At 38.9% G+C, this 18752-nt stretch overlaps 1 protein-coding gene and 1 long non-coding RNA gene across 3 annotated transcripts; both read left to right on the top strand.

Annotated features, from left to right (window-relative positions):
* Positions 1-5777: 5777 nt before the first annotated feature.
* Positions 5778-7020, top strand: LOC116264915 (uncharacterized). Its single transcript, XR_007574789.1, has 3 exons — positions 5778-6036; positions 6150-6256; positions 6787-7020. It is a non-coding gene; the product is annotated as an uncharacterized LOC116264915 (long non-coding RNA).
* Positions 7021-11125: 4105 nt separating this feature from the next.
* Positions 11126-18533, top strand: LOC116263705 (protein SAR DEFICIENT 1-like). 2 transcript variants are annotated; one of them, XM_050080345.1, is made up of 8 exons: positions 11126-11297; positions 11477-11552; positions 12502-12554; positions 15458-15960; positions 16145-16305; positions 16783-16980; positions 17716-17812; positions 18035-18533. In XM_050080345.1, the coding sequence occupies exons 1-8, from the start codon at positions 11221-11223 to the stop codon at positions 18295-18297; spliced, it is 1428 nt and encodes a 475-aa protein (XP_049936302.1). In that variant the 5' UTR covers positions 11126-11220; the 3' UTR covers positions 18298-18533. The 2 variants fall into 2 exon arrangements, with proteins under 2 accessions (XP_049936302.1, XP_031499300.1); XM_031643440.2 differs by having other exon boundaries at positions 11128-11297; positions 15455-15960.
* The last annotated feature ends 219 nt before the right edge of the window (positions 18534-18752 follow it).

Raw genomic sequence — 18752 nt, 5'->3', positions numbered from 1 at the left:
ATAGGAACTAGTAACTCTTCCAGTGGCAAAACGTGTAGTTGGGTGCAAATGGATTTTCAAAACCAAGTACAAGAGTGATGGCTCCGTTGAACTCCACAAGTCTTGTTGCTAAAGGGTATACTCAAACACAAGGGTTAGACTATGAAGAAACCTTTATTCCTGTAATAAAAATGACCACTATCAGAATTCTCTTATCCATTGCTTGCAATTTTAAATGGCCTTTGTTTCAATTAGATACGAAGAATGCCTTTTTATAGGGTGGCCTTCAAGAAAAAGTATATATGAACCTGCCACCAGGCCATCATATGGAATGCACTCCAAATCTTGTTTGCAGACTCAAGAAATCGATTTATGAATTGAAGCAATCACCTAGAGCTTGGTATCAAAAATTGAGTGATGCATTGGAAAACAAAATTTTCATCAGATGCTACTCAGATAATTCAGCTTTCATCAAGAGACCTGACGATAAAATTGTTGTTGTATTGATTTGTGTGGATGACATAATAATTACAGGCAAGGATGAACAAGGGATAGCTCACACAAAGTGGTATCTTCACAATACGTTTCAAATCAAGGACCTGAGGAGACTAAAGTACTTTTGGGGGATCGAAGTTAGATCCAAGAAAGGTATCTTTCTAAGCCAACGTAAGTACATACTTGATTTACTTGAAGAAACAAGGAAAACAAGTATCAGGCCAGCAGACACACCCATAGAAGTCTACCCTAAACTTGACAATACCAAGGATGACCCTATTGAAAATGTGACAAGCTATCAAAGACTTGTGGGAAAATTAATTTATCTTACTGTCACACGACCTAACATCAATTAAGTCGTCAGTCTGGTAAGTCAACATATGCATTCACCTAAAGCAGTTCATATCAAAGCGGTGGAAAGAATTCTCATATACTTGAAGAAGACTCCAGGACAATGTTTGTGGTACAAAGTACTTGAAGAAGACTCCAGGACAATGTTTGTGGTACAAAGTGAATGGGAATGTTAATATTCGAGGTTACTCAAATGCAGACTGGGCCGGTGCTTCAGATAAAAGATCGATGACAGGTTATTTTGTGTATGTTGGTGAAAACCTAGTTTCTTGAAAAAGCAAAAAACAACACACTGTTTGCTAAATATAGGGCGATGGCGACTACCCCAAGCGAGCTCATTTGAACAAAATCACTCATCCAAGAACTTGGATTTGCTATCAAGTCTCTCATTCCTATGTCCTGTGACAATCAAGCTGCAATTCATATACATGCAAATTCAGTCTTTCACGAACGTATCAAACACATAGAAATTGATTGTCACTATGTACGTGAAAAGGTCCAAAAAGAAGAAATTGAAACTCCATATACTAGGAATGCAGAGCAGCTGGCCGATAGGTTTACTAAAGGACTTCTTACGAAGCAATTTGATGATATTAAAAGCAAGTGGAGCTGTTTGAATCTTTACGCCCCACTTGAAGGGGAGTGTTGAAAGTGGTCGTTACAGCCAGCGCAGCATACTCAACGGATCCTCTTAATCTTGCCTCATTGAAATCCATTTGAACGTTGGAAGGATTACTACCATTCTCGTCAGTTTCCTCAATAACCTTGAATCTTATATGTAAAGTTCACCAACGTTCATATAAGTTGTTATTTTCCTCATGTATCATATATATCCTTGTAAAGCAAAAAAAAAAATAGAGATAAGGAAAGAGGGGAAATCAAAGGGGTTTTTGCTCTGGTGTTCTTCGTGGATGTAGGTCTATGAACTGAACCACGTAAAAATTTGTATTTCAATTCTTCGTCCTTCTCTTCTCTCCCATTTCAACAGAAACTCATATTACTAAAGCTGAAAATTTATTCTTTGAAAGGCCCTTTTTCCTTGCATGAAAACATCTTCATCAAAAACGATTGTCGCATGCTCTTCACCAAATCATTTTTTGCTTTAATTTTCCTTCAAAATAATACCCACGACCTCCTTCTCTCTTCCGACTGACACATTCACATGTCGTCCATAGTGCCCTAATGAAATTCATTAGCGACAAGATCAAACCAATGAAATTCATCTGCGACAAGGTCGAACCAAATCACCAAGGACTTGGTTCAACGTTCTTGTATGCTCATCGTGTCTAATAGAGATCGGGGGTCCAACTCCATCAGTGAGGCCAAAATTTTTCAAACAAAATGAATTCCAACCGCTCGGTTATACAGATCCATCCATCACATCTAAGAGTAGCTATAACGTTTTGTTTGGATGGAGGGAAAGTGAAGGAAAGGGAAGGTAAAAAGGAAAGGAAAAGAAAGGGAATGAGAATGGGAAAGAAGGGAAAAGGAAAGAGGTGATTATAAAACTTGTTTGAACATAAATGAATGAATTGTTAAAATCATACATGTTTGGACTATATAAAGGAAAGGAAAATGATAGAATTTATATTACTTTACAATAATACACTTGCACCAGACGATGGAACGGGGGAAGGAGGCGTCGTAAACAATGATAAAAAGATAGACAGAAATGAGAAAAGAAATGAACCTGAAGTAGCTTCTTTACTGTGATGGTTGTAAAATTTTGTTCATGCATGCACAGAGAGAAATAAAGGGCATATATGGTAGAAAACAATAAGTCTTTTCCTTTCATTTGAAGGGATTGGATTTACATTAGAGCAACTTTTCCATTCCCTTTCTTTCCTTTCTCTTTCTTTGCAACCAAGTTTTTTGCTTTTCTTGCATTCCCCTCTTCTTAATTAATGAACCAAACAAAATATTGATTGCTCTTTTCTTCTTCTTTTTTCTTTCCTTTCTCTATATCCAAAGGGGTAGCATCGCTAGACGAACTGATAGACAAATAAAAATTATATGAGTGCTACATTTCTAAAGTGTAAACCATGAATACATGATACTTTAGATATCACTTTCCATCCACATCTCAAAACAACTCTGACCCAAGGCAAGGCATGCAAAAGGTTTCACATCCATGGCAGTGATTGATGTGAAAAGATTAAATCGAACAACGTCTACAACATAGAAGTCGATCCGAAGGATAATAAAAAATGCTACAAAGCCAAAACTGTAAAAGTACAAAAAGAAATTTCGAATGATAATATTATTATTGAAAAATGACAAATTCCAAAAAATAAAATGCAACGCCCGCTTAAAACGAAGTCGATCCATGGAACGGCGGATTGACTTCACATTAATACCAATTACCAGGCCATATTTTTGTTTGATGAAGGCTGGGCAGAGGTCTGTCACTCAAGTTGCTAGATTAGACCACTAATTAAGGAAGAAGAGTAAAAAATGTTCTTGGGCCATTATATGCGTGTCCCCAGGCACAGCCCTGAGATCGCATTACTTCTCAGTACTCCTTTGTCAAAATGTTTCAAGTTCTTTTCCTCGATAAAGGCCCCCACGTTGTCGAGTGTCCTCCCTTCTCCCTTAAATTTTCCTTCGTGTTTTACGGCGACAAGGTCGCCGAGATCAGTAGGAAATCAACCGGTAAGAGGCTAGGGCTTTAAATATGGACGAGGATTACTTGAGCCATTTCGTGAGACTGACCAAGCTGATGAACGAGTTCATGCTTGGGGCTCTGGTGCCTGCTCCTGCTGATTTTGGAGGCCGACTGCTGTCATGAAAGGGGCGTCCACACATCGCCCAGACATGGCTCCAGAATTGCTTGGCCTTGGTCATCTACTACTTTCTCACCAGCGGCCTCTGGTGCTTCTGCATCTATTATCTCAAGTGTCATTTGTACTTCCCCGTCAGACATAATCTATTTCTATATCTTTCACTTTCACCAAATAATGGATACTGCACCCAAACGGGTTGGATGGAGTATAGTAACCACTTCCTCAATTAGAACCTAGAACCTTTATCTTGATGGTATTAAGGAGTGTTGACCATTTAATTTAAAGAGTGAGGTTTTTGTCCTTACTTCTTTCCCTTCTCCTCTCTCTCTCTCTCTCTCTCTCTCTCTCTCTCTCTCTCTCTACATATATATATATATATATATATATATATATATATATATATATATATATATATATATATAGTTTTTACATTGATAATGTTTTTTAAATAATAAAAAATGACAACTCTTATTACATCAAAATTTTGATGGTAGAAAATGTCAATTTCTATATAAAAATAACTAGATCAAAATCATGATTCATATAAAATTAATGTTTATAAATACACTAAGACAAGGATCGCCACTACTGGTTGCACTCTTCCTAGTGCCGGTGCATTTCCCAACGTCCCTGGCGCTTGCCTTCCTTTTGGGTGTGGGTGTGTGGACTACCAACATCCATGCCTGCATCCATCCCAAGGTCTGAGCCCTATGTCACAATGGTACCCGTCACAATGGTACCCTGAATGGGTTGAATGGGTGGCGTACCCATACCGGTACACCGGTATGGCAATACCGGTATGCCCGTATGTTGGGATCTAGTTTCGGGTCAGAACCAGATCCAAACCATACCATAACTTAAAAACTAAAATGAAAAATCGCGATGGCCGACCTTCCTTTTCCTTTTCGAGCAAGTTCTTGCAGCCTTGCACTGACCTTGGGCAGCGGTGGCGTACGGCGACCGACAACAGACAGCAAACAGTGGCTGGCGATAGACGACGGCGGCAGTGTTTAGAGTTTTGTCTCTTGATGTCCAATATTGTGATTTTGTCTCTTGATGTCCTATTTTGTGATTAAATACATGTTTTGGCTTTCCCTGCTGCATTAGTTTTGCCGGTATTCTTTTAATTGATTGCATTGTTTGCGATGGAATTTGAGCTGTTTTGTTTTCAAAATGTAGGGATGATTGGAAGGTTTTTAGGGGTTTTTACTTTCTTTCTTTTTTGTGTCCCGAACCTAATTCACAATGTGGAAATGGGAGCTAAAGGCAGACCCAACCACCGCATGTCATAAATTAGTCCTTTAATAAATGGTATAGCCAGGGCATACACAAAATTTTAAGTTTTGCTTCTGTTTCAGACTTTCAGCTAACTTTTAAGTTTTCACACGATTTCTGTTTCATTGACATAATTTTGTAATATTCTGACTTATGAGATGTCTTAAATGTGATGATATCGGTTGGTTTTTTTAATTTTTTAAATTAATAATATATAATATTCATTGTACCGCTGTACTAAAAGTTGTTACGAAAACGATGTACCAATACCACTATAACCGTACCCATACCATTGGGACATAGGGTCTGGCCTATCATGGGTGCGGCAAGATCAAGGGCAGAGAAGGGGGACCTGCCTAGGCCATGGTCTCACCCTAGCGAATAGAAAAAATATATATATTAAAAAATTAAAATTTTTTACTTACGTAATGTTTTTTTTTTCATTCGAGTTTAGTTTGGCTATATGCAGATAAGTTTTTTGAATCGTTTAGCCTGCCCTTGAAAAAAATCTTTGCTCCATCCCTACACAAGATCTATCACACCAGCTACCGCTACAATGACAAACTGGCTGTTTGGTATTCTTTTCAGTACTCCATATCTTATGGAAGCTGACGAGAAAAAGTCATTTTGATTACCTCTTTACACCACTGCTTTCCTAATGATGGGTAACACAACTGGTTAGATTGCATGGAATGTTATAGCTACGTCTTCAATTCAATGTCTCAATTTTGCTATGTTAGGGTGCATTTGATGCACGAATTCTGATTTTTCGGAAAAAAACCGTACGTGAAATTTCACCCGCCTGACCTAAACATACATCAAACGGGGTGAAATTCACCCCGTTTAATGCGTAACGTGAGCGGGTGAAATTCCACCCGCTCGAAAGTCCGCGCTCCGACCTCGGACTTTCGAGTGGGTGGAATTTCACCCGCTCGACGCCCTCCCCCCGCGCTCGACACCCTTCTCCCCCGCTCAACCTGTAAACGCCCCCTTTCTCCTCCTCCTCGCATTCTAGCATATCTCCGTCCTCACCGGCAGAAAAAAGGGACGCAGTGGAGAGGAAGGGCCAGAGCTCCCACCATCGCCGCTCCGCCAGTTTGCCAATGCCATAGTCACTGTTCCTCCACTGGTCCATCGTTCGTCATCGCCACATGTAAGGGTTTCTTGTAAACGCCCAAGCTGTTGCTCTTGCTGATGTCTTTCTCTTGCTCTCGATTTTTTCCTCTCTCATCCATTTTCCCCTCACGGGCTCCTCCTCCCTCGCAGTGGAGCCCTTGTCCATTTCTCACTGGCAGGGAAGAGGGTTGCAGTAGGCGTGCAGGCCAGAGCTCCCACCGTCGTCACATTAAACAGCCGGTTCACCATTGCCACAGGTATCTCTCGTGTTGTCGTTGTGTTCCTTTCAAAAACGCCCAAAAATCTCCCACTCACGCCACAAGTTCCTCTCTTGCTCCGCCTGTCAACTATCCTTTCGCTTGTTTTTGTTATGAGGAAAATCTTTGTGTTCTGTCTTCATTTTGCTTCAATCTCATAGGACTTGGCTGATTTGAGATCATTTGTATATTCTGTTCTCCTCGACCACATATATTTGTCTTTGATTATCTGAACTGGAAGCATATAAGGACAGAGATCTTCTTCCATGCTTGAGCCTTTGTCTGGTTGTCGACAGTTGCATTTCTCGTGGAACATTTTCATGATCATTTTCAAAAACAGCAGACAACTCAGATACATAGTTAATACATTTAGTGTTGCACTTAGTTTGAGTATCCTTCTACAAGTTTTACAAGCTTCTCAAAAAGAAAAATTGCTATTTTTTTGTTTTGTTTCAATTGAAGAAGAGGATTAAAATTTGAGCAAACCTTCTGTTGATTTTGTGACTCATCCACTGCTATTGGAACTATAGCAGGGTTTTTTGAAACAAGAAAGGGATGCTATGGAACAGGAGTTGTGGAGACTGAATCTTGTGCAATCCAAAGTCTATTGGAACATGCTCCAATGCCAGTGTGTATCCATTGCTTGCAATTTTAAAGGCCAAGTGGACTAGTTCTTGTATCCCCTCCATTCTCTCTCTTTCTATATATATATATTTATACAATAATTTTGCATTTGCAATGTTTACTAAGTAAGTGCATGTAGGTCAGACTTGGAAACGGAAGATGGTTGTTATATTTTAATGGAGTTTAATTAACTGTATGATGTTACTTAAGCAATGCACAATGACTAAGAAATCGGAAATTGGATCAACTAGAAAGAGTGGATATAAGAATCAACGAAGGAGAGAAAGTTGTGTACGCCCATGTGCATAGTACGCAGTAAAGGAGGGAAGGATATTTTAGTAATTTGGTAAAATAATGTCTTCTATAATCTTTTTGTTCTTTTTCATTTTCATTTTATCTATACAAATTTTTTTTCAATATAAACTATGAATATTTTAGTCATTAACTAGTACGGCGCAGGTTCATCAATAAGAAAGTGTTTATGAAAAGGAAATAGATTAATTAAGTTTTCAGTCCGAGCGGGAGATATGTATTCTTTTGCCGAAAAATATTTGAAATGCAGGAAAAATTGTTCTTCCTTGGCACTTTCAATTGAAAGACGATTCTAGCCTTTTTTCTTTTTTAATTACCAAAAACGGTCACCGTTTATATTAATATTTATTTTTTTCTTTTTTTAAAATATTTTCATAGGAAAATCATTCTTTGGCACAAGACCCTCAAAGTCATCCCTTTATAAGATTTTCTGGCATAATCTGGAATGCGAGATAGAATTAGGAAGAAACAAAGAAGAAACTAAAAGACAGAAGGCAACATGAAACGCAGCAGAAGCGTCCGTATCGTTGCCGGGAAACACAGAGGTTGGCTTCAAAGAAGCTGCACCGGACCTTCATCGGAGTGGGTCCGTAACCCTCACCAGCTTCCCTCCTCTCTTCTTCTTCTCATCAGTTTCGTGGATGTAGCTATCGTTGCGGCTCAACTGGGTCTGGTTCTTGGTCAAGTCAACTGGCACCTCAATAGGTCTCTGTCAGATCTATGTGTAAGAGATATATATCAAGTGAAATGGACATCTGATAATAGTTATAGGGTTTCTCAAACACAAGCTTTTTTGTCCGAACATGATCATTGGCAACTTAAATAATAACTCTTCTCTTTTTCATAGTGAGCAATTTGCCAGTTTGTGTAATTATCAGCCCAACATGGCTGAGCAGTGCCTGTCAATGCAAGTCTGACAGCGTTCGTAACTCATAAACTATATAGGTCATCAATTATGAGCCGTCGGTCGAAATTTATCAACTACTTATTTATGTGTTGGAAGACGATGGTCCTGGCCAAGTACTGACTGATGATTTGATCACATCCATCTGGTGAAATTGTAAAAGATAGGAAGGCACCAAGTTGAGGAAGGGGACCGGACGGAATCACTTATATGAATCTATTTTAAAATTGATTGATACAACATGAGAATGTAATGTTTCGTAAATTTGTTTAAATCTGTTGGTGTCACTAAATGCAAGCACAGTCATTTTTCTTCAATTTATATAAGTTTTTATCGTGGCCAGGAGCTTACCATATAGTTGGCGAAAATGGGTAATTGGTGCTAATTAATATAGCTGCTTACTTTAGCCAATACGAGACCAATGCATGTTTATACTTTTTATTTTTTTCAATCAGTCTTAAATTTTAAATTGTTTTTAAATTTCAAAAGCAAAAATTTACTTGATATGCTCGATACGTAATAATAACAAGTATCTTCATTGAGCAAATCAAGACAGACTGCATATTACAACATGCAATTTCATCAAAATCCGTGATTCGAATGAAATTGTGGCGGACCCATTTCAATTTGGTGGCTCTTAAAATTTTTTTTTATGGGGGGGGGGGTCGAATTATAGTTTCAAAAATTTTAACAAGGGTCGAAAAATACAATTTTTCAAAATTTTTACATAGGGTAAATAAATAGCTGACAATTCTAACCTCTACGGTCTGTCCGACTTTTATTAAAAAGAAAAGAGCGGGGTCCCATTCTCCAATATGTGTTTATAAAGTACATATCGTCTAGTTGAGAAAGAAAAGAAAAGGAAAAAGTGATTGTTTTTCCGTTCGTGTTGTTCTCTGAAGGCAGGATGGTCGAGTGTCATACGTGTTCTTGGTGTTGCTTTCACATGAGCATCCAGGTTGACCCTGCCTGAGAGGTGGAGCTAGAAACTTTTGGTTAAAGAGTAATAATAAATAATTCTTAAATTTTTAAGGGACATCAACATGTAAATCAAAAAATTATTCTATAGTTGTCAATGTAAAATAAGTATTTTTTATGGCTCCTTGTGAGCTAAGTATTCTCCATGCCTGGGCGGAGGAGAGATAGAAAAGAAGAGTGACTTTGGCCTCCCACCAATCCATGTGCCCACATCACATCCTATGGTTGCATTAAGACAAGGAGTGGGGCCGCACCCTAACATTGTTGCCATGAGCACTTTTTTATTAATCATATGTAGGAAACAAAAATACACATAAATATAAATGGATAGCGTGACAACCTTCTTCCTATAATTTCAAAAAGTTATGGGTACCTTCTATTATTTTGTTATAATAAGCACCACTTTGTTATGACAATTCTTAAATAGCTTAAAGAGACTTATTTTAACATGAGAAAGAAAAAGCTAGCTGCAATTTTTTTTTTCATAATATCATATTTTCCTTAAGTTACGTCCTACACGGCTACACCACCCGAAAACATAGAGAAAGAAATAGGAATGTCAATATATCTGATTTGTATCAGAAATTCGATCTAATCGTTTTGAAAAAATCGGATATGAGAAAAAAATTTAATATCTCATTAAAAAATCATATCCAATTCGGATTTTAAAAAATGCCATTGATTGGATTCGGGTTCAGATTCAGATGTACATAAATTTTCAATCGAATTCAAATACAGATTCGAATTTGATTTATTTTCAAACAAATATCCCACATCTAATTCTCTTACCTTTTTGAAAATTACTCAAATTCAGTTCAAAATTCAAATTCAAATTCAAATATAAATATAAAATTAGATTCAAATACGCAAAATTGGATTTCATATTCAAATTCAAAATATGACTGTTCTTAGTTCATATTTAAATATAAATACATGTAAATATTAAAAAAAAACAGATAAAAACACTTGAAAACAAACGTACGTTTTAGTAACCTTTCCATGCACTTGCACGGACGGCGGCCTCCGCACGTCAACTACATGAACTTTTAGTCCTTTCGTGAATTGTTTATTTTCCATCCTTCACGCGTCGTTGATAAGACCCACCTGACCCTTTTCAATAATATGAAACTCCGACTTCACGAATTGTTTTCAACCAAGACTTGTTCTCGGAATTTTCATGAGCTAGATTTAATTTGTTAAATATGCTGAGAGGAAGTAATGATCTCCTGTTTTAATATTAAAAAACCGAATGGTTTCACATTAAGAAATTAATACCATCATTATAAATGTAAGCAGGAGCCCTTGATTGGTAAATGATAAATTAATATGCAGCACTACTGGATTCGCCATTACATTCAATTGGATTTCAATATGCCTATTGAAGCAGATTTTGATGGCATTCGAACACAAGCTGAGACATTCTGTGAAAATTATATGAAAGCAAAGTTAAAACCCGATTTGCGTGAACATAACTAGATTTCAAGGAACTTGTTTTCGCGCTAAAACCCGGTTTTTTAGTATAGATTTAGCATCATCATCTAAATGTACTCTAATGGTGTGTTTAAGAACTTTGGATCTCAAATCTCAGGTTGGTCTAATATCTCGTTTATGTGACAATGAAAGCCTGAGGTTTAAGTCCTTGGATTTGAGATCCTCGATGATCTTAGATCACTTGGTTATAATTATTTATTTATATTTATATATAATTTATTACAATTAATTATTTTTTAAATTTTAATTCCAGGCTCTGGCGGCGGGTCCGGCCACGCCCGACTGGCCCGCCGGCAGGATGTGCAAAAGGTAAGGGCACCTTCGTAATTCCGTAGAGAAGCGTGGGTGAAAAATATGGGTATTGACGTCGCAAGATGACGTGGTGAGGGAACTCACCTTCTCTCTCATATCCTCTCGCCTGCACAGCTGCTTCGCACGCATTTCCTAGCTGTTTCTGCACAAGTAAATTTACAAAAAGATCAAAACTCAGATCGAATACTTAATTATCATTAATTTTTCCTTCAACCAACTTTTCTTCTTCCGTGTTGTTCAGATATAAAAGGCCGTCCGATCGAGATGTCGGACTATAAATTTGGTTCTGCCCTCGTCTTCTCCATCCCCTCTTCCTCACTCCCACAGGAACTTGTCTTTCTCGATGGCTGCAAAGAGGCTGCTGGAAAATGGAGAGACGCCGGAGGAGAAGAGACCAAGGGAGAGCAGTTCACTGGCAAAGTATGCGTTGCGATGCCTGCGAGTGCCGACGTTGATTTCTTGTGCTTTTAGTTTCTGTTCTTAGTTAGGGAGGAGAGAATCGGATGGGATTGGACATCTGTTTCCATCTCCCGTTTCGACGATGAATTGGGAGCTAACAATTTCTGCTGATACTTGTGCTTCCCGTGGAATGACTGCAGTGCTATCAGAGAAGCGGTGACGAACATGCCGGTGGAGAACTTTCGCAGAGCTTTGGAACCGTTGTTTCGGAGAGTGGTACGTTTTAAACCGCTGCAACTTCTCTTAGTTGTCTTACAATGAAAAGATATAGTTTGGGCATCTTTGTAGGAAAAAAATCTCATGCTTCCCTCTTTCTAGGACTTCTACCGGCAGCGTCTGAACTCCCCAAATACACCATCTTCGTCATCTTGATGTTAATCCCTCATGATCATGTATACTTTTCAAAAACTAGCAGTTTGAGGGTGTGACAGTGACGAATTTAATCGGAAACGTGTTCAGCGTTTATATCTATCTCTCGTTCTGGCTGCCTGCGTAGTGGTCCTGAATCATAATAAATACAGCCGTAAGCCTTTTGTTTGAATTGGTCAATCCATTAAAAAATCTACTGTGATTCTGCTGAAGGATGACCCATTTTCCGGTTCGATATGAGCTTCAGTCATGCAAATATATTCAACTGTAGTAACATCAGTAGTCTTTCATGCCTAAAGATATTAAAGGAATCTACTGCTCCTTTAGTTCACGAAGAAGGCGATGACTTCAAAAATTCAATGTTCAAGCTAGTAGAAGACGGATTGCTCATAATCGACAGGGAATAAGTTGGTTTCCAAATGGATCGCCATTGTAGCTCAACTTTGCCGCATTCAGCATGAATTAAACTTTGTCTTTATCTCTTCGTATCTCAATCCATACAAATCAACAATGTTGCACCCCAGGTCGCAGCAGTAAACTACCACTGCAGGCAGGATACACATACCTTCTGCATCATCCTAACGTCTTTTTTTTTTTTGTGGGGAAACTACCAAAAACCAGAAAATCATCTTTTATTGGGGAATATCATTGTCATCGTTTTTGTTTAAAGAGATGATGAATGTGCGTCGTCATGATCTCCAGCATCATCATCTTGTTCTTCACAAGCATATTTTTTTGTGTCGATGGTGATTGTTGTGATGCATGATACATGTGTCAATGATTGTCATTTCAACAGGTGCAAGAAGAGTTGGGGCGTAGCATTCAGCAGTTTGAACGTGTAAACAATAGGTGCGCTTCCATTACTTTGTCCTTTACTTGCTTATTTTTAGTCTCCCTAACTGTTTAACTCGATCTTACTTCTGTCCAAAACTTGATTGCTACATTGTGCCTCTTAAATTTTGTCATGTCACATGTAACCATCTTGAAACGTTCACAAGATTGTTGTATAAAAGCATGTGATCATACGTACTTCAGGGGTTTAGCCAATAATATTCATATGAAACTGATACCGTCGCATCCCTTTCCTATGTCAAGTGGGAAGTCGTCAAGTAAACAAGGTGCGAGTGCCAAGATGGTGTTTATATATGGCGCTTCCTCAGTCTTTGTTTTATGTGTGAAAATGAAATACATAGACAGTTCATACATATCTTTACATGTATATGAGAGTAAAATAGGTGGGAAACTAAAATCACACAGATAGTGATGAAAACTTTTGAAAAGTATGTAAATGTTGGTATCATATTACCAGTGGAACTGGTTCTTAACCTTTTCTAAACCAAAATAGGGCAGTGGGCTGAGGCAAGATTTTTTTTTCTTGGGATCACCGAAGAAGATTTTTCTGACAATTTTCAAAATCTTTTGTAGGGGTCAAATGAACATCTTTGAAAATAATAGCTGGTGAAATGTTCTTTTCCAAAATTGGAGAGAGTCCATGTCCCCTCCGTCCTTAAAGCCGACTATGGAACAGGTTTGGATCTGTCCAAACCAAAACCTTAGTTAGAGAAGGGCTGTTTTTGTCCTTCATATTTTCTTTTATAGATCATAAAGCAAACATTTCACCAGAATTTTGACAGAATGCATGCAATTCCTCTGCTCACCTCATATGCATGCAGTAAGACAAATTTTTGTGTCCCCTTGCTCAAGCGATCAAGTTGATCAGCTAGCAAGTCTTTGTGTCTTCTGTCGACCATTCTATGTATTGACCTGACTGTCCTAGTCAAGTCTCTGCCAATATATATTGGATGCAATTAATGTTAGAGGAAGATACGTGGCTGTTTGAAACATAGTTGGCAAACTCGCCGGATTGACTCGGATTTGGCCCGAGACAGCATGGATCGCCTACAAGTCTGACCGATCATGAGTCAAAGTTTGGGCGCCAGATTGACTCGGATTTGGCTCGAGACAGCATGAATCGCCTACAAGTTCGACCGATCATGAGTCAAAGTTTGGGCTGACTCGACTCGGCCTGGCTCGCCCTTAACTTACCAACCAAAATCACCCAATTCTGATGCAGTAAGTATACATTATTCATCTGTCGATTCAAGTCCAACTCATCAGTTGTGAAGGACGAGTCTGTTCATAGAGAACGACAAAAATTAGTTTCCTTTTCCTTGACATGGTTCTTTATGAGCGATGTCGATGGTCCTGTGCCGCTATTACCTTAGATACAATATTAAATGCTTTCTTCTTTTTCTTTTTTCTGTGCTGAGACAGCTTCGAAACAAATGCATCCAATTCTTCCAATGTGCTACATAACCGGCGACCTTTCATGGCCCTTAATTACTTGTCACTGCATCTCTTTACAGCTAAAAAACACATAAATATGCGTGTGAATTTTTTTCAAAAAAAAAAAGCTACTTGATACTAATGGAGGCAAGAGATATTGAGGTCAATATTCTCATATAGTAGGTGTTATATATGTTCATGACCGGTATCGATTAGAAATTAGAACTTTGATTGAGAGGAAGTAGCCTAAATGCTAAGGGAGGACGAGTAGATATGGACTATCTGTCAATATGGAACCATAATGTTGACAGCGGATTCGAGTAAGAGATGCTGTCGGCATTGGGATTCTTCGACTTCCATGTGCATACAAGTCTCACACTGTGGCTGAGGTTTCCCTCTTGGCATATCATATCAAGCATGTGCAATATAAAATTATTGTCCAATCCCAAAAACATTGAAGAGTTGGCAGGGAGCATCCTTTTTCATATATATATATATATAAGTAAATAAACCAAATAGTAATTTTTTATTTTGTGTTGCTAAAAATTATGACAAAAGTACCTTAAGACAATTCTTATTAGTACTTGTTTCTAGTGATGGAATGTTGCTTATGCAATGGCATTTAGTAACACAAAAATTTTAAAAAAATAAAGAAAAAAACATCGGACGTTAAAGATAGTTGGTGCTTTCAAATATTATATATGATTTTTTCTTTATTGATGCCACTGCATCAAAAACCTTGGAGGGACAGTGGGAGGCCACACCTCCTTCCTCCCTCCTGTGCTACTCGACACTGTTGAAGAAAGAGCCATCGGGCGAAGGAAGAAAAGAGGGGCCTGTGATAACAGTGGCAGGCAGCACCCTTCTTTCCTTTTGTGCCTATCAAAAACAAAGGTTTAAAAAAGAAAACGAGAGAGAGAGACGACCATAATGGCAGTCCAAAACCAGGTTATTTATATATAAATATATATGTGGCAGTGGTGGGAGACGCGTCATGTCTCGTTGGAATAGCGGAGAATGGTCCCCGACTGCCTCTCTCTTCTTTTAATAACGATGACGAACGTAAGCCACACATACATGATACATAGTAGAACTCCAACGTCTAGAATCCCCTTCATGACCTCTTTGTTGTCTATGCCGAAGTTAAGTTAAAATTGTTCGTATGTTCTTCGTAATCGTAGACTCTCTGGAGACCGGACGGCTATCCGGGCCGAACCTAGGGAGACAAACTCCTTTGACTGCCACGTTTACTAAAATAACACCATCACATAACTAAGTTTGGGACTTATTCCGAGGTTTCAATCCCACATCTTGACAGATCTTTCTTTACCACTGAAATCTAAACCTCTGGCACAACTCTGTTTATGTCAGTCATTTTGTCATTTTAATACTAGAAATATACAAAAGAAACAAACAAACAAAATCTGAAGTATGGATGTATGGGCGTCTCTCTTTTTTTTCAGTAGAAGAAATGGAAGGCTGCAATTGCAGGAATGCATTGAAGCACCAAAATTGAGCTTGAAGTTTAAAGAAAAGTTGGCTCTTCCAATCTTCACAAGCACAAACATTGAAGCTCAAAGCAACAACCCTCTAGAGCTCGTGATCATAGACAACCAAACGGGGAACAGAGCGCAGCTGCAAGGCCTCCCACCGTCGTTGAAAGTTGAAATACTCGTGGTGGATGGGGATTTCCCTCCAGGCGACAGAGAAAGCTGGACAGCAGAGGAGTTCAACAGTAACGTGGTGCGGCGCCGTGAGGGGAAACGACCGCTGCTTGCTGGAGACGTTTCCATCACACTAAAGGATGGGGTTGGCTTGATCAAGCTGCTCTCGCTTACGGACAACTCAAGCTGGACTAGGAGCAGGAAGTTCAGGCTTGGAGCTAGAGTTGTGAAAGATAAGAATGGTGGGATTCGCATCGGTGAAGCTCTCTCGGAAGCCTTTATTGTCAAGGACCATCGTGGTGAATGTAAGTGCATCATCATTGTCATTACTTCCATCTTCACCGGACATCATGCACAGATCCCATTTTGTCAAAGCCATCTATAGTTTCCTTCTTCTTAGCGACTCTGAAATCAGTTTATCACTTGGAAGCCAAATATATCTGTTGTAATTCCATCATCGATCATCATCGGATTACACATGTGTCTCAGCATATAAGAAGCATCATCCACCATCGCTGAACGACGAAGTATGGCGCTTGGAAAAGATCGGGAAAGATGGTGCGTTCCATCAAAGGCTGGCTGCTGAAAACATCAATAACGTCCAAGACTTTCTCAAGTTGTCAGTCATGGACCAACCACGCCTCAGAATGGTAATTAGACCATGCGCCCTCGTTTTACATCTTGTTACACAGAACGTGATACCGATTAATTAATTCGTGCTATTTATCCAACCTTCTGCGTCGCCTTCCTCGTTATGAGTTGAGCGTCTGCTCCTTGGATGATATTCACGAGAACTGTTTGATTATGATAACCCCTTTCAGCCGGATAAGTTTGGCTGCTTTGGGTGGAGGCTTTTTGACCTCGTCTTTATATTAAAAATTTTCAACAGAAAACGTTCTACAGAAACGGGCTATACGGATGCACAGATCCAGTTAGAAATCTAACTGGTTTTGCAGACCCAAGAAAGGTTTCTTTCCATGGTGACTCTCATTTTGTCCCTTTTTCAGTCTGCTCGTCTGTTGTTGAAATGCGTTACAAAGATTTAAATTCTTGCAACAATTGACCAGTTTCCTCCATTTCTTGGATGATTGCTGATAAAGTGTGGCGAATGTTTTAATGGCCCTCAGATACTAGGAGGGATGTCTGACAAAATGTGGGAGGTGACACTGGCTCACGCAAAGGAGTGCAACTTGGGGCAGAAGATGTATGTCCACCATGACATAAGCCAGAGTGTGATTGTAGGCCTCAACTCCATCTGCGAACCATTAACAGTGCTTTTTGGCGGCTTGCGATTCCCTATTGATGGACTCAATGAGTTCGAGAAGGTAAGATTTCGATGTTTCTATTATAATACTGATAACCTGGCCTGGGAGATCACCTTCGTCACTATCAGGACAAAGACTGACTTTTTTGTTCCAATTAGGCATTGTTTCATGTAATTTATGTGTTGGCAACTGATTTATTATGAACTCCATATAGCAGCAGAAGATTTTTTAACACTCAAGATAGGATATCTCATTGGCAAGTTGATTTGATGCTGCATATTGCAGCTTTAGCTTTCGAAATGGCTTATTTGCCTTCCAATAGACAATCAGAATTTACAGCAGTGACAGATAATTATGTCTAATAAATTTTTTTTAAATAAGATGGTGCATTTAGGTGATATAAAATATAAGCTTAGTTGTGTGTGTGTATATATATATATATATAGACCTGTACCCATGGGACTTAGGCTGGCACCAAAGCTTCCAAACCTAAATTCACCACATGTTAAGGCAATTTATTTAAATTGCCATGTTACTTTGGTGCAGTTTGTATAAGGGCCACCACAATTATCGTGAACATACAGCTGCCAATTGCCACTAATTATCTAAGCATAAGACTATATATATGGCTGAAGAGAACTTCCTTTCTCTGTTGCTCATATATTCATTTTCTTGATTTATCTTTTTGATTTACTTGATTTAGGCATCAAGGATAAGTTAGTCATGGTCATGCTTGTTATTTTTTTATGAGCATCACATCCATTGTTCAATATTTTTTCTTTTGAAATTGTGCAGGCACAAGTACAGGAGGTCGTGAAAGATGCCCATCAAAATTGGCATAAAGTGAAAGAGATGGACATGTGGCCCAACACTAATCTGTTACCCTCAACCAGTAAGTCATCAACTAAATAAAGATCACCTAGTTTCCTCAATTGAATCTTTGGATGTACTTCTCAACCCCCGAGGTTCACAGACGGTACTTTTGCTTGTATGAGTAGCCTGTGCCTGTGTGTGGTGCGTTTAGAAGCAAACAGATCTGCATATTTAGTTGGAAAAGTTAGAACATCTTTCGGCATACTGCAGTACCTTAACTCCTGTATATTTGCTCTGACAGGTGATTTCAATAAAGAATCAGCAGGCGACTCGCTTATTCCTACAACATCAAGCCTACAACAAGGCACCATTTTGCTTGAAGCACCTGACGCAGATGTGGGGCCGTCCTTCAGATCAAACAGCAGAATAGAATTCCAACTTCAAGATTCTGGGAATTACTTTCCTATCTATAATCATCGTGTTCAGACTCCAGGCTCAACTTACCCTAGCAGAAATTTGGAAGATCAGGACCAGTTGCCAAACTTCTACGGCCACCTGCCATGACAGCTTGAACTCTGAGAAACAGCATTCCCGCACTGCGTTTCTGTTATGAAAAGTTCACAGGATGTGAATCTAAAGTTTCTGGCTTGAATAGCATCATTTACAATAGAAAGAAGCACTTAAGTGGCTTCTCTTGACAAGCTAGAAAAAAGAGCACATTGTACATTTTGGCTGTAAAACCGTTGTACCTATGTTTAAGTGAAAAGTTCTAATCGAAAGTGAGAAAATTAATAGGACAGCCTCTTTGAAACCATAATTTACTGACCACTGCAACGGTCTCAACTACCTGGATAGGTGGTCGTGCATGTGATCCTGATCGGAGTGGGGATCTTCTAATGGTGAATTTCAAGGAAAACCTACCTAGTGGGCAAGATATGGATGCCCAAATGGATTTTACACCAAGAATCTGGATAGGAAGAAGTGAAAATTAATTAAGAGGCACATGTAACGGGATAAGG

This window comes from Nymphaea colorata, chromosome 11, assembly GCF_008831285.2.
Source record: "Nymphaea colorata isolate Beijing-Zhang1983 chromosome 11, ASM883128v2, whole genome shotgun sequence".
NCBI lineage: Eukaryota > Viridiplantae > Streptophyta > Magnoliopsida > Nymphaeales > Nymphaeaceae > Nymphaea > Nymphaea colorata.
The sequence above is the reverse complement of the archived record's forward strand: the minus strand, read 5'-3'. Positions and strand labels throughout refer to the sequence as shown.

What these genes read in the sequence shown, in the direction of transcription:
- LOC116263705 (XM_031643440.2), top strand. Translation starts at nt 11,221, where the DNA reads ATGGCTGCAAAGAGGCTGCTGGAAAATGGAGAGACGCCGGAGGAGAAG. An exon ending in GAGAGCAGTTCACTGGCAAA is followed by an intron (nt 11,298 to 11,476) that starts GTATGCGTTGCG and finishes GAATGACTGCAG; the next exon opens with TGCTATCAGAGAAGCGGTGA. An exon ending in AACCGTTGTTTCGGAGAGTG is followed by an intron (nt 11,553 to 12,501) that starts GTACGTTTTAAA and finishes TCATTTCAACAG; the next exon opens with GTGCAAGAAGAGTTGGGGCG.